This window comes from Centroberyx affinis, unplaced genomic scaffold (assembly GCF_046629955.1).
Source record: "Centroberyx affinis isolate AG114_WGS23_722 - 3 ecotype Tasmania unplaced genomic scaffold, CSIRO-AGI_Caff_v1 ptg003531l_1, whole genome shotgun sequence".
NCBI classification, from domain to species: domain Eukaryota; kingdom Metazoa; phylum Chordata; class Actinopteri; order Beryciformes; family Berycidae; genus Centroberyx; species Centroberyx affinis.
This window is the reverse complement of record NW_027281475.1, coordinates 70,872-82,500: the sequence shown is the minus strand read 5'-3', so window position 1 is coordinate 82,500 and position 11,629 is coordinate 70,872. Positions and strand designations below refer to the sequence as shown.

The 11,629-nt window shown below is 43.0% G+C and overlaps 1 protein-coding gene across 1 annotated transcript in view; it reads right to left on the bottom strand.

Moving 5' to 3' along the window:
* Window positions 1–11,629, bottom strand: part of sv2ca (synaptic vesicle glycoprotein 2Ca) — a 22,082-nt gene extending 10,453 nt beyond the window's left edge. The window contains exons 1-2 of the mRNA XM_071539901.1: window positions 11,032–11,629; window positions 1,239–1,419 (exon numbers count right to left, since the gene is read on the bottom strand). Of these exons, the coding sequence (XP_071396002.1) occupies window positions 1,239–1,419; window positions 11,032–11,629 (779 nt within the window). The remainder of the gene's footprint in view (window positions 1–1,238; window positions 1,420–11,031) is intronic.

Here is an 11,629-nt window from a genome sequence, read left to right as displayed (position 1 = left end):
TATGTTTTGTTTTTTAATTTACAGTAGAATTAACTGAAAGCTCATTGCTAAGGTTATAAATGTGACCAAATAAGCTAAACAAATAAGCAAAAGCATTTTTTCCCCAAACTCAGAATACAGAAAATGTCCTTAGTGCCAAATTGCCAATCCACCATGAATCAGACGTACAGTCCTTGTCGGCGGTTTGGACAACCTTTTCAATTACTCTGAAGGTCTCTGGGGAGAAGGATGCAGATGCAATTACTAAATGAGCTCTTTAAAGGAACTGTTACACCTGCCAAAGAAGAGAAGATAATAAATCACCACCTCCACCTTTGTATGTTTCTATGTAGTGGGTAGATGATGTGGCCCTATTGTACTGCCTGACTCTGCTAGCCATAAAGCTTTCATTTGATTAATGTTCATGCATTATACTGTAGTAGGCCTATCTATTTTGTTGCAGTATGTTACTGGATATCAACAGAGTTAACAATATTTCACACACACAGAAAAAACACTGTATAGTTGTTTTTATATCTTTTCATTCAACAAGAACATATTTAAAGTGTTGATTATTTTTGACGTTGGCTAACATATAATACATTCTCTGTTCATTTTTTACTGTTCTGCATTGCTGAAGTAGGAGAAAATTACCTTTGTTTAGCTGGGAAGGAAATTTGTTGAGTGTATGTAGTAAAGGAATCAAACACTAGATGACTATCTTTCTATACTGGAGATGAGAGAGGGACGAGTTTAATCATTAAAGGAAATTACTTGCAAACACCTTTTATATTAACTTGAAAAAACAGGTGTGATGACAGAGGAATAATACTGTTTCTTCAACAACTTCAACTACACATGGCAGCCAAGAAAGGCAATAATTCACTCCCATTAGCAGACACACAGACCTGTCTACAAGGACTCAGTGTAAATAGATTTTAACTCACTGTGGTTAATCCTCTACTATCATTGATTTAGCACTGGTGCAGACTTTCATTTTGGCTGTATATTACCGCTGCTAACTGGCAACCTGAAAACATAGATAGTGTTCTTCCAGTTGCTGAGGCAGGCATGCCAGACTAATGAAAGATAAAGGATCCCTCAAATAAAACAAAAACACTGTCATTACTGTTAAAAGTTTTGTGATTTTGAGCTGCTGCTGTGTACTCTACCATTTGACAGGACTTTCACAAATCATTTAAGCTGATGCCCCACCATCCTCGGTGGCCCCAGAACGACCCCTACATCATCTGACTTACCCGAAGCCCGCGACGAGACGGCAAAGGAGGAAGAGGCCGTATCCCTGGACAAAAGAGGACAGGAAGGCAAAGAAGCCGTTTGTGGACATGCAGATGAGGAGGCACTGTCTGCGGCCCACTTTGTCAGACATTCCTCCCCAGAAGAACGCCCCGACCATCATCCCCAAGTACACAACACTGCCTGGAAAGAAAGGGAGAGACAGGTCAGATTTATAACTTGCATCTGCATCGGCCTGTACCTGTGTGTGTGCATGTGTGTTTGTATCTGAATGTCTTAAAGAACTACACTACGATGATTTGGGAGTTTGTTCCATTGGTCACCTTACCCAATATCTGACAGGATTGGCACCAAAATCATCTCTGTGTCTCCAGTAGATAGTTCTGTCCAGTAAACAATCATGTTAACACTTTAGCATACAGTATGTTAACTAAGTGAGAAACTGAAAACTAGGCTGGATGGTTAGTTAATATTAATGGCGTGCGTCTAAGGGGATCAAATTTGACAAAAAGAATGCACTTCGAATGGTAAAGGATCTCTCTTCTCACAAGACTTTGAGCGTAATTTGTTTTGTTTACACAGGAAGTGAGCAAAATTAGCCAGACAGCTAATGTTTTTGTGCTGTTGATTTGTAATGGACTTCACTAATGACCAAGCTTGAGATTGTGTTTTCAGAAGTTATGAATCTACAGTCCATATAGTACAAACCAATACCAACTTTGGATTACAAAAAGGTTTATGTTCATACTTTGGATAATCCTAAACGCTTACGGGTTAGGGCTACTTAACATAGCCTACTGTATGCTAAAGTGTTATGTGGACTGGAGAGAACTAGCCTATCTCCCGGGGAGACGATGATTTTGGTGCCACCAAACACAAAAAGTTGCTGTAGTCCTTTAATACCATCAATGAATATCAATATACCAATTATTTTTTTGTCTATATTTTCCTGGGTTGGCTTTGCTGAGTTGAGCATGCTCCATATTAGCAACACTATGCAACTTATTAATATACTTATAGACATGCACACCAGAGAGATTACCTGTACAACCCCAGTCCTTCACTGTTGGCCACAATTTTTAAGCAAAGTACGGCTAAGTGGGACACATTGCAACAAAGTCTCTACCTACAGACTTTTTCTGCCGATTGTAACTGATCACCTTCACAGATTGTTCATAATATCTCCATCCTCAAGAGCCCAGAAACCATGGATGTAAATGTGAACTCAGCCTGCAACATTTTGAAAATATCTCCCCCTAGTTTGCCATAATGTCACCGTCCTCATCGTCACCCCCTGTGCGTTCTTTACCTAACATCAAATCTCAGCCAAGAAGTGTTTTAGGATTCATGTCCCCTAACTGTGCCTCTTCTGGCGAATGGTGAGGTATAAAAGTGTCAAAGTAAAGTATGGAATAACATTAAGCTTGCACCTCCATTACTGCTAAATGTTCATCAGTGAATTGCAAGTTATGTTTAATGACTCAGTCCGTACGGAAGGCTAAATTTATAGATGCTTGTACTGTGTTGAGGAAAAGCAGACTGATGCTAGATATATGTCCTGTTATGACTCATGATAAAACTTTTTATAGCCAAAACAATATTTCTCTTTGTCTGTCTCTCTCTCTGTCTCTCCACACACACATACACACACACAACACACACACACACTGCTATAGCATTCATACTTCTTTAGCTGAATCCTAAAAAAAAATGGAACTGGTGACAATGAAATGAGATTCAGTTGGAAAACCCTCAGCCCCAGCGATAGCATGCAACCCAACTCTGATGAGTAAATACAGAATGGAATAGACTGAAAACAAGCTCTGATCAATGGGGAGACAAATGTGGACAGTAATGCAGGGTGACTTTACAAAAGGGCCCTCTGCTCTCTTTTAATCTCTCTCATCTAAAATGGGATCAATGCTCCAACAAAACAGCATTGATTTCTCCCACTGATGATCATGATCCCGCTCTGGAGAGAGCAGCCTATCATTGCTGTCTATATTGTATGTGGCATTGTGTGGTTAGCAGCAGCTTTTTTTAAGCCTTCGCAGACAGTATCTGCTAAAAGGAGATGCTCCAAACTCATTTTTCTCCATTCATAACTTTTCTTTTTTAAGGTTCCCGTTGGAGGCTACCAGGGACTCAATGATTTATTGAAGTAATGGGTATAAAAACTCATAGAGGATCTTCCAATAATATTCTGTCTCCATCCACATCAATCAGACACATAAACATTTAGACAGACTGGTTTGGAGAGGATATCAGTCTCCTTTGTATTCCCAGTGCCCACACAAAAACAACAGATTATAGGTGAGGCCATACTGTGCTTACATACAGAGTGATATAACTGAGCCGTGGGGAGATTTTGTTCAGCCCATTATAATGAAGTATAGCCGGATTCACTTCCTTTCTGTAATGTCTGCAGTCAGGTCTCCTCCCCTCTGCTGTGAACAGATATCTGTTTGACTCTCTCACTTCAGGGGTCAAAACCCGGCTCTCTGTCACATTTGGCAGCCATCTAGATATACTCCCCCTCAAGCCACCATAAATTCAACTCTAAATTTAAACGAAGTCTTCACTCTATGCACAGTTCACATTTGCATCATTAAGGAGTGGATAGATGCGTGGTGCGCAGGGAAACACCCACTGGCCTCCCATTTAAAAGTCATGCCTCCAAATATCCAGAGGCCTTTTCATTTTGTTTCAGCGCCCAACTTTCCATACGAATGATAAAGATTTGAACTTGGCGCTTTCAGATACTGGTGTATGCTTTTATTCTCATACATGTGGCTGTTCTTGTATGATTTGTGCTGTTTTATTACCCTTTTCTACTGTGTTGCATTCTGGTTGCCCAGTCTTTTTTTATTTTATTTCGTCTCCTCTTTGCTCCCCTCTCTCCTTTTGTTTTACTGCCCATTGTTAATGGTAATGTTGTTTAATATTGTCTGTCTGTTATGTCCCTTAATGTTGAACGTTTGTATGTCTGACTTTTTATTTTATCCCCTTCCCTTTCCCCCATGAAGCTATAACCTCTAGCCAGGCCGTCTCTGTAAATAAAAATTTGTTCTTAAGTGACCAGCCTGGTAAAAGGTAAAATAAAAAACAAAAAAAGACAAAAAGAGAACCTCCAGATTCCAGCCACTTTAAGGCGGTGAAAATAAAGCAATAAACTGTTGACTAATGATTCCCCAGAGGACAGTCGATTACGTAATGAAGTTATTGATGTTCTGTCCAGTTTATTGCACGGCATCTCAGAGTGTGATGTCAGCAGGGCCCAGCACCAGAAAAGAGGTGAGACATGAGAAAAAAAACAAAACTCTAGTGTAATTCAGAAATAGAACAGACATCCTGTCTCATCGTGAAGTCTGTCTCATCACTGACTGACCAGAAGGTCGTTTGTGTGGTTTTAATTTGTACTGTCTAAAAATTATGGCTAATATTTTAACAGATTTTGTGCCCTGTGCACCAAGAGGCATTTCTTTCTGCCTCGTGAATGAATCACACTGGAAACTACAGTCTCAAGCTTTTGCAGTTAGAGCCAACCAAGCAGTTACTACACTGCAGCAAAATGTTATGGGGGAAGGCAGTTGACGATATGCTGTTAAACTGACAAAACAGAAACAGAGATGGAGCTAGTGGGAATATTTAAGAAGCCTACTTGTGGTGCATCCACTGATATTTCACAATGAGTCTGAAACCTCATGTAGGAATCCCCAGTTTTGTTTTTTATTTTATTTTTGTGCTCTCAAGGAGAGTGATACTAAATCTACTGATGTTTGAATATGATTATCATGGGTTTTCACTGGAACTACTGGACTTATTCAAGATAGTAAAATAAGGGTGCACCCATACATTTTAATTACTGTAGGTATTTGAAAGGTTATTTATTGATGTACATCGACAGTGTTATCTGATCTGTTATGTGTCAATTATATTTAAAGTGTGCATTGTTGTGAATATTTCCTGGGTCTTTCCAAGGGTGATATTTGAAACAATTTTGCACTTTCAATACAAATACAAATCTTAAACTGCGTAAAGTCTGTCTGTCTCATTATTTACCCTTTCTGCTCCCAATAGATGAAAAACCATCCTGTTGAATGTAGTAATCCACCTTAACAGACTATGACTAGACAGACTAGACAGTGCTCATCATAAGTTCAAGAAAATATTGATAGTGGAGAATTTCTACATAGAAACGTAATAGAATTTCTTTCTCTTATTCAAGGGCCCAACACTACAGATTTAAAGAATGACTACATCATTAGATTAGACTGATGCTCAAGCTACAATCAGGCTCATCACGGTGCTTTGTCTGAAATGTTTCACTGACTGGGAAAGAGGAGAAATAGTGAACAGATTGCAAATGACAAGGGTGGACCACAGGAGCTTCACCCAGAGTATTTTAATTAAAGGATCCCTGACACCCTGCACTATCACCCTCTGCTGCCATCTCATTGATTTAGTAGGGGTATAAATGTAGGTCCTTTCTCAGGCCTGCAGACCACAGAGAAGGGTGAAATCAATACACTTCAGTTCACTTAGATTAATTTAAAATCCAAAATTGGGCTCTGAAACTGCTGGAGGATGAAATGCAAAGGCTAGGCTCATTATACTGCGTAATTGTACACTTTTTGTAGCATGAGACGACCTGATGTAGAAGTACAACTCCTTGAAAGGATGCCAGCTGGTATAGCAATTCCAAAGTGAGAGTGTGAAATACAGTTGAATTTGGACTTGATGACCCGTATAGCAGCCAGACTCCGAGCAGCATCAGAAAATGACAGTGTGTCAGGGGAACTCTCAGGCAGAAGCAAAAGGTTTTGCCCCAAGACGCTGCGTTGAGATGTCAAAACACATCTCCAGGAACGGTAAATATTCAGCAAAATCGCAGACACACTCCAAACACACGAGACAAATTCTGAGGAGTTGAGGTCTCTGAGCTGAGATGTGAGGCAAAACACACCAGCACGCATACACACACACACACACACACACACACACACACACCAAAAAGAACATGACTGCTTCTATAGTTCAATCAATTAAACATTTTTGTGGAGGCAGGGAAAGAATAAAGTGTAAATCCAATTCAGCCATTAGTACTAAAAGCTTGCAAATATGTTCCATATCTTCTGTGTAGCTAAACTAGCCACTGGGGAACAAAATGCCTTCATTTAGTTCCCCAGTGGAGAAGATAAAGAATGAAAATTTACACATGGAACAGAAGGGGAAAATCGTGAGAGTAAAGAGCAAGCAAATTAAATGTGTGTTAATGTAAAAAAAAAAAAAATGGCACACTATATAGCAGGAGCGAGAGGAAAGCAACAAAGGAGGGTGACAAAAGAGGGAAAAAGGTAATGAGGGAGGAGAGTTCAGTAATTGCCAGATGGGGGGGGGGGGGGAGGGGGAGTGGGAAGAGGGGGATAGTGGGAGGAGAGGTGGGGGGGAGGGGAAGGGGAAGGCCCGGCGTGGTGTTTTTTGTCCTGTCACATCCAGAGGAAGCCCCCTGAGAGCCGTGGGAGCGCTGAGCTGCATCACGACCTCTCCTCTGATTTCATGCTTTGATGCTCTTCATCTCTCAGCAGCGCAAACTGTTTTCCGCACAAAACACCCGTCCTGTTTTATTCATAACGCCGATACTATCACACACAACGGCGTGCCCGGTGCGTGCTCCACGGCCGCTATGAGCCGCGGAAACCTCTTTCTATTCCGTATATTAATTCTCACTGTTGCACTTACTCTTTGTCTCTCTTTCTATCTCACATTTTTATGTCTCTTCTTGCGTCTCTTCAATGCTACTTTGATCTTATTTTATCTCCTCTCCTCTTCCCCTGGCTCTCCTCCCCCTTTCGCACTGTGCCTCTCTCCTCAACCTCTCTTCAATCCCTCTCCCTCTCAGCTTGCCTCCTGCCCCTATTGCTCTCCTATTTCTCGGTTCCCTTCTCGTTTCCCCCTCCTCCTTTTCTCTCCCCTCTTCGCTCCCCTTTTTCCTCTCCTCTCCTCTCCACTCTCTGCTCTCCTCTCATTTATTTGCCTCTCCTCTCTGCTCCACTGTCACCAGCTCCTTTACACAGAGCAGCGTGTAATCACATTTGTACTACATCATGTCAGTTTGATCGGATTCATGCCTCCGTCTTTTGCCACCTCCGCAGAAAAAGAGATTGAGGCTTTTTGTCATATTTAAGTCATATCAGTGGGGGCAGGATTTCAATGAAATCTATATGAAAGTAACTTATTGTGGGGCTCGGAGTGCAGGGTTTAAAATGACTCACTCAGCTTCAGTAATGATTCCAACCTCCATTACATTAAAGACTGTGGATAAAATGCATGAAATATAGTGACGCTATGAACCCTCGATAACAGCGTGCAGTTAGACATGGTTTACTTGTGGCTGATATTGCTGGTGGCAGCAGGTTTGGTCCGTGTGCGCGCATGCACATACACACACACACACATTCACTCCAGTCGCATGCTCTCCCTTCCCCTCCCTCCCTCAAATGCGCACATTCTCACTCACAGTGCACACACACACACACACACACACTCCCACACAAAGTGGAGGCGCGCTACTCGAGTAGTGTAATCTCCGCAGTGGCGCTGCGATCTGACTGCAGTTTAGCCATGCTCAGCTGCCCCTGGACCACGCAGACCCACACAGCCTGCCAGCTGGCTCACACAGACAGGGAGAGAGAGAGAGAGAGAGAGAGAGAGAGGGAGGAGAGAAGACAGAGAGAGAGAGAAAAAGAAAGTAGACACAGAGCGTGGGGGAGAGAAAAAGTGAAGATGACTGAGGAAGAAAGAAAGATGGAGGAGATTGGAAGAGAAGAAGGAGAGAGAGAGAGAGCGGGGAGATGGAAGTGAGGATGAGAAGGAGAAGAAGATGGAGGGGAGAGGAGAGAAGAGGAGATGAGAGGGGAAAAAGGTATCGACAGTGAAGAAAGAGAGGTGGCTGTTAACAGAAAACAAAGAGAGCGCAGTCAAGAGTGTGAGGCGAAGGAATAAGGGAGGGAGGAAAGAGACAGTGTAGAGAGCAAATAATAAGTAATGATAGGGTGATGTGTTCCCATTGTCTGTTGTGTCTGAGATGATGGCTGAGCCTCTCCCTCACGTTGCTGGTGTATTGAACACCACCAATCTGCCGCCTCTCCTGCTCCTCCTCCCTGCTCCCATCCACCCACACCTCTCTCCCCATTACTCCACTCTAACTTGGCAATCTCTCTGCTTCGTAGCTGTCCCTCCTCCTCTCCTCTTCCCCATTCATCACACATATTGCATCTTCCAGCGCCTTTTTTCTCTCTTGCTTCTTTCCCACACTGTCCACTCTCATTTAAAGTATTTACAGTATTTCACCCCCACACACACCCCCACCTCCCTCTATGCTCCATCCCTCATTCCCATGTAGCATTAAAGATTCCTGTGGGATCAGGATACTGCTACGACCAAATTGAATTCTGTAATCTAATCAGCATTTTAGTCATCCATCCTATTCAGGCCTTTGTGTTTTTTCATATTGCATTATCCCATTACACCCAGCTCAGTGCTTGCAGCTTGCCTCAGTCTGTGCCTGTTATGTGATTAATGGAGCTGCGCAATGCAACCATGACTGGAGTGCAGCTCAGGTGGAACTAACCAACCACCAAATGGCTATTTTTTAAACTGTGTAATGCAAATGTTTTCACAGTGTGAATTTTAATTTCCGATGAAGAACTATTGTCAGTGTAAAATAAGAACCTGTTTGGCCTGCCTGGTTATATGAAGGCTGTATCCAATAAATGAAATATGAAACTACTTTAACCAAACTCAGCCACCGATGGATGCTATTTCCCTTCTCTGTTGTTTATTTCTGCACATCAATGCACTATAACATTGCCATGGCACCTGTAAAGCACCAACTCACTTCATTGTTTGTTGGCTGTAATGAAGTGTAATTACTCTGAAAAACTCCAAATGGATACCAACAAGGTCATAGTAATCATGTAGGCTATGCTCAGAATGTGACACAAGCACACACACACACACACACACACACACACCAATCATGTTCACCTCAACAGGGAGGAGCCTCGGGGCAATCAGTAGGAAAAAGGAGAGGAGAATGGGGGGGAGGGGGGGGGGTGAGAGAAGAAAAAAGAGGCATATAGAGAATGGAGGGTGAGAGGGAGGGACAGGGGGTGCGAGATGGAGTCACGAACAAGGGGAAGCAGAGCGTAGAGCATGAATGCCTGCAGGACCTTGCTTGGATAGAGAGGAAGAAAAGAGTTTACATGGATACTTGGAAAGAGACAGGAAGATGAAGGTGGAACATACACAGCATCTTGTGAGGACTGTCAGTAACGCAGCATTACAGTAACATCACACACATACACTGTGTATGTGTATGTGTGTGTGTGTGTGGGGGGGGCTTACTGTACACTTACTGTACACATAAACGTAACATTTTATCATGTCTAGATAATCCGTATGACATATACACTTTAAAGCTGAGAAAATTATGTATTTAGCATCATTAAGATACAATATAGCACTTAATTATAGAACTTAAGATATCTGAACAGATCAAATTAAACAAAAAAACCTTTCTAAATGTAAATAATTTGAATGTCTTATATGATTAAAAGCATGATGAAACAGCAGAGGCCATTTTGAGTTTCTCATATCACACGCTCACCCACTGTAATCCAAATATTTCAGACTTTCAAACAACCTCCATTCCCAAGGAGGCTCCACTGTATCAATTTTGCCTCAGAGATGTTGCAGTGCAGTTGATGTATTGTCATGTCTCACTGTGGCACAGTTAGTATCTAAAGGCGGTGCGCCTGATTCAATGTCCTCGACACTCTGGTACTGACACGGTGAGTCAGCCCCTGTACACAGCGCTGTGGTGATGGATTATACACCTGCAGCCATTGGGACTGCTGGGACTCCTGCTCAACACACAGAGCACACAGGGAATACTAGCTACCCTCTTAATCCTGACACAGAGACCAGTGGACCGAAACTCCTCGTCCAGGTGGAACACAGCTATAGAATAAAGTGCGACATGTATAGCTCACTACACACAAAAACCACACTTATCTTCTGAGACAAACCAACAGCTTCCCTTATCAAAGGCGACATGGCCCTTGTTTGACAGAGTAGCACTGCTTACCAATAGATTAGCACATGCTGATCAGGGTTGGGGACATTCATTAATTATATTGAGAATGCATGGTAAAGTCCAATTCAATTCCTGGAGTTAGAATTGGAATTGCACTCAGCTCTAAGGAACCACAACTGGAATTGAATTGGAATGACAGGTAACAGAATGGAATTCCATTAAATTCCATTAAATTCCACTTCTAAGAGAGGCTGACTTGGCTTGCTCTAATAAAGACAGTTAAATAAATCAAATGCATTCAATCATAACGTATGTATTACGATTACATGTTATGCATCAAATACCACCTGAATGGTACTTTTAACATTTTATAATATTCAGTATTGATAATATATAACACTAAGTGTGAACTGGAATTGGAATTGGAATTGGAATTGGAATTGGAATTGGAATTGGAATTGGAATTGGAATTGGAAAAAACCTACAGGAAACACTGGGATTGGAATTGAATTGGAATTTCAGGAAATTGAATTTCATGCAGTGTAATTCTCTGAAATGCCACGTTTTTTTGGGGGGTTTTTTCTTACCACATATCTGTGGCAGTTGATGAGTTCATTCATGAATTGACCACAACCCTGATGTGGATGCATACACAGTCACATACATGCACATGCAGAACACACGGAGGCCCTTACCTAGCCATCCAGAGCTGGAGTTGGGTATGCACATGTCAGTCTCTGCGCTGGGCAGGACGAAGCCCACCACGAACACCTCCACCCCGTCCGACATGAGCGCCAGCCCCAGCACCAGGAACAGCTGCCACTGGAACCTCCCGTGGCCGCACTCCTGGATGATCAGCTCGTACTGCTGGGCCAGCTCCTCCTCGTCCGCCTGCCTCTCCTGCTCCAGGTCCTTGCGGTCCCTGGTGGCATCTGACACCGGCTGCCCCAGAGCCACCTGGCCCTCCCTGGGCTTCCCGTCTCCCGCCGAGGGGATCCCCTGGTACTCGCCCTCGTAGATCTCGTCCTCGTCGTCGTGGCCCTCCGTGGCGTCGCTGGAGCCCTCCTCGTTGTCGTGGAAGCCCCCTCCGTCCTGCCTGGGAGGGTTCCGGTAGAAATCCTCATCATCGTCCTCCTCGTCCTGGAAACGGGTGTAGTTGCGGTGGGATGAATACTCGTCTGTGGCGCGGTCCATCACCTTGTTGACTTTCTTTGCTGTGTGCCGCTTGGCCTCCTTGGCCATGCCCTTGGCCCCCTTCACTAGGGAAGTCCTGTTTTCGTAAGTGTCCTCCAT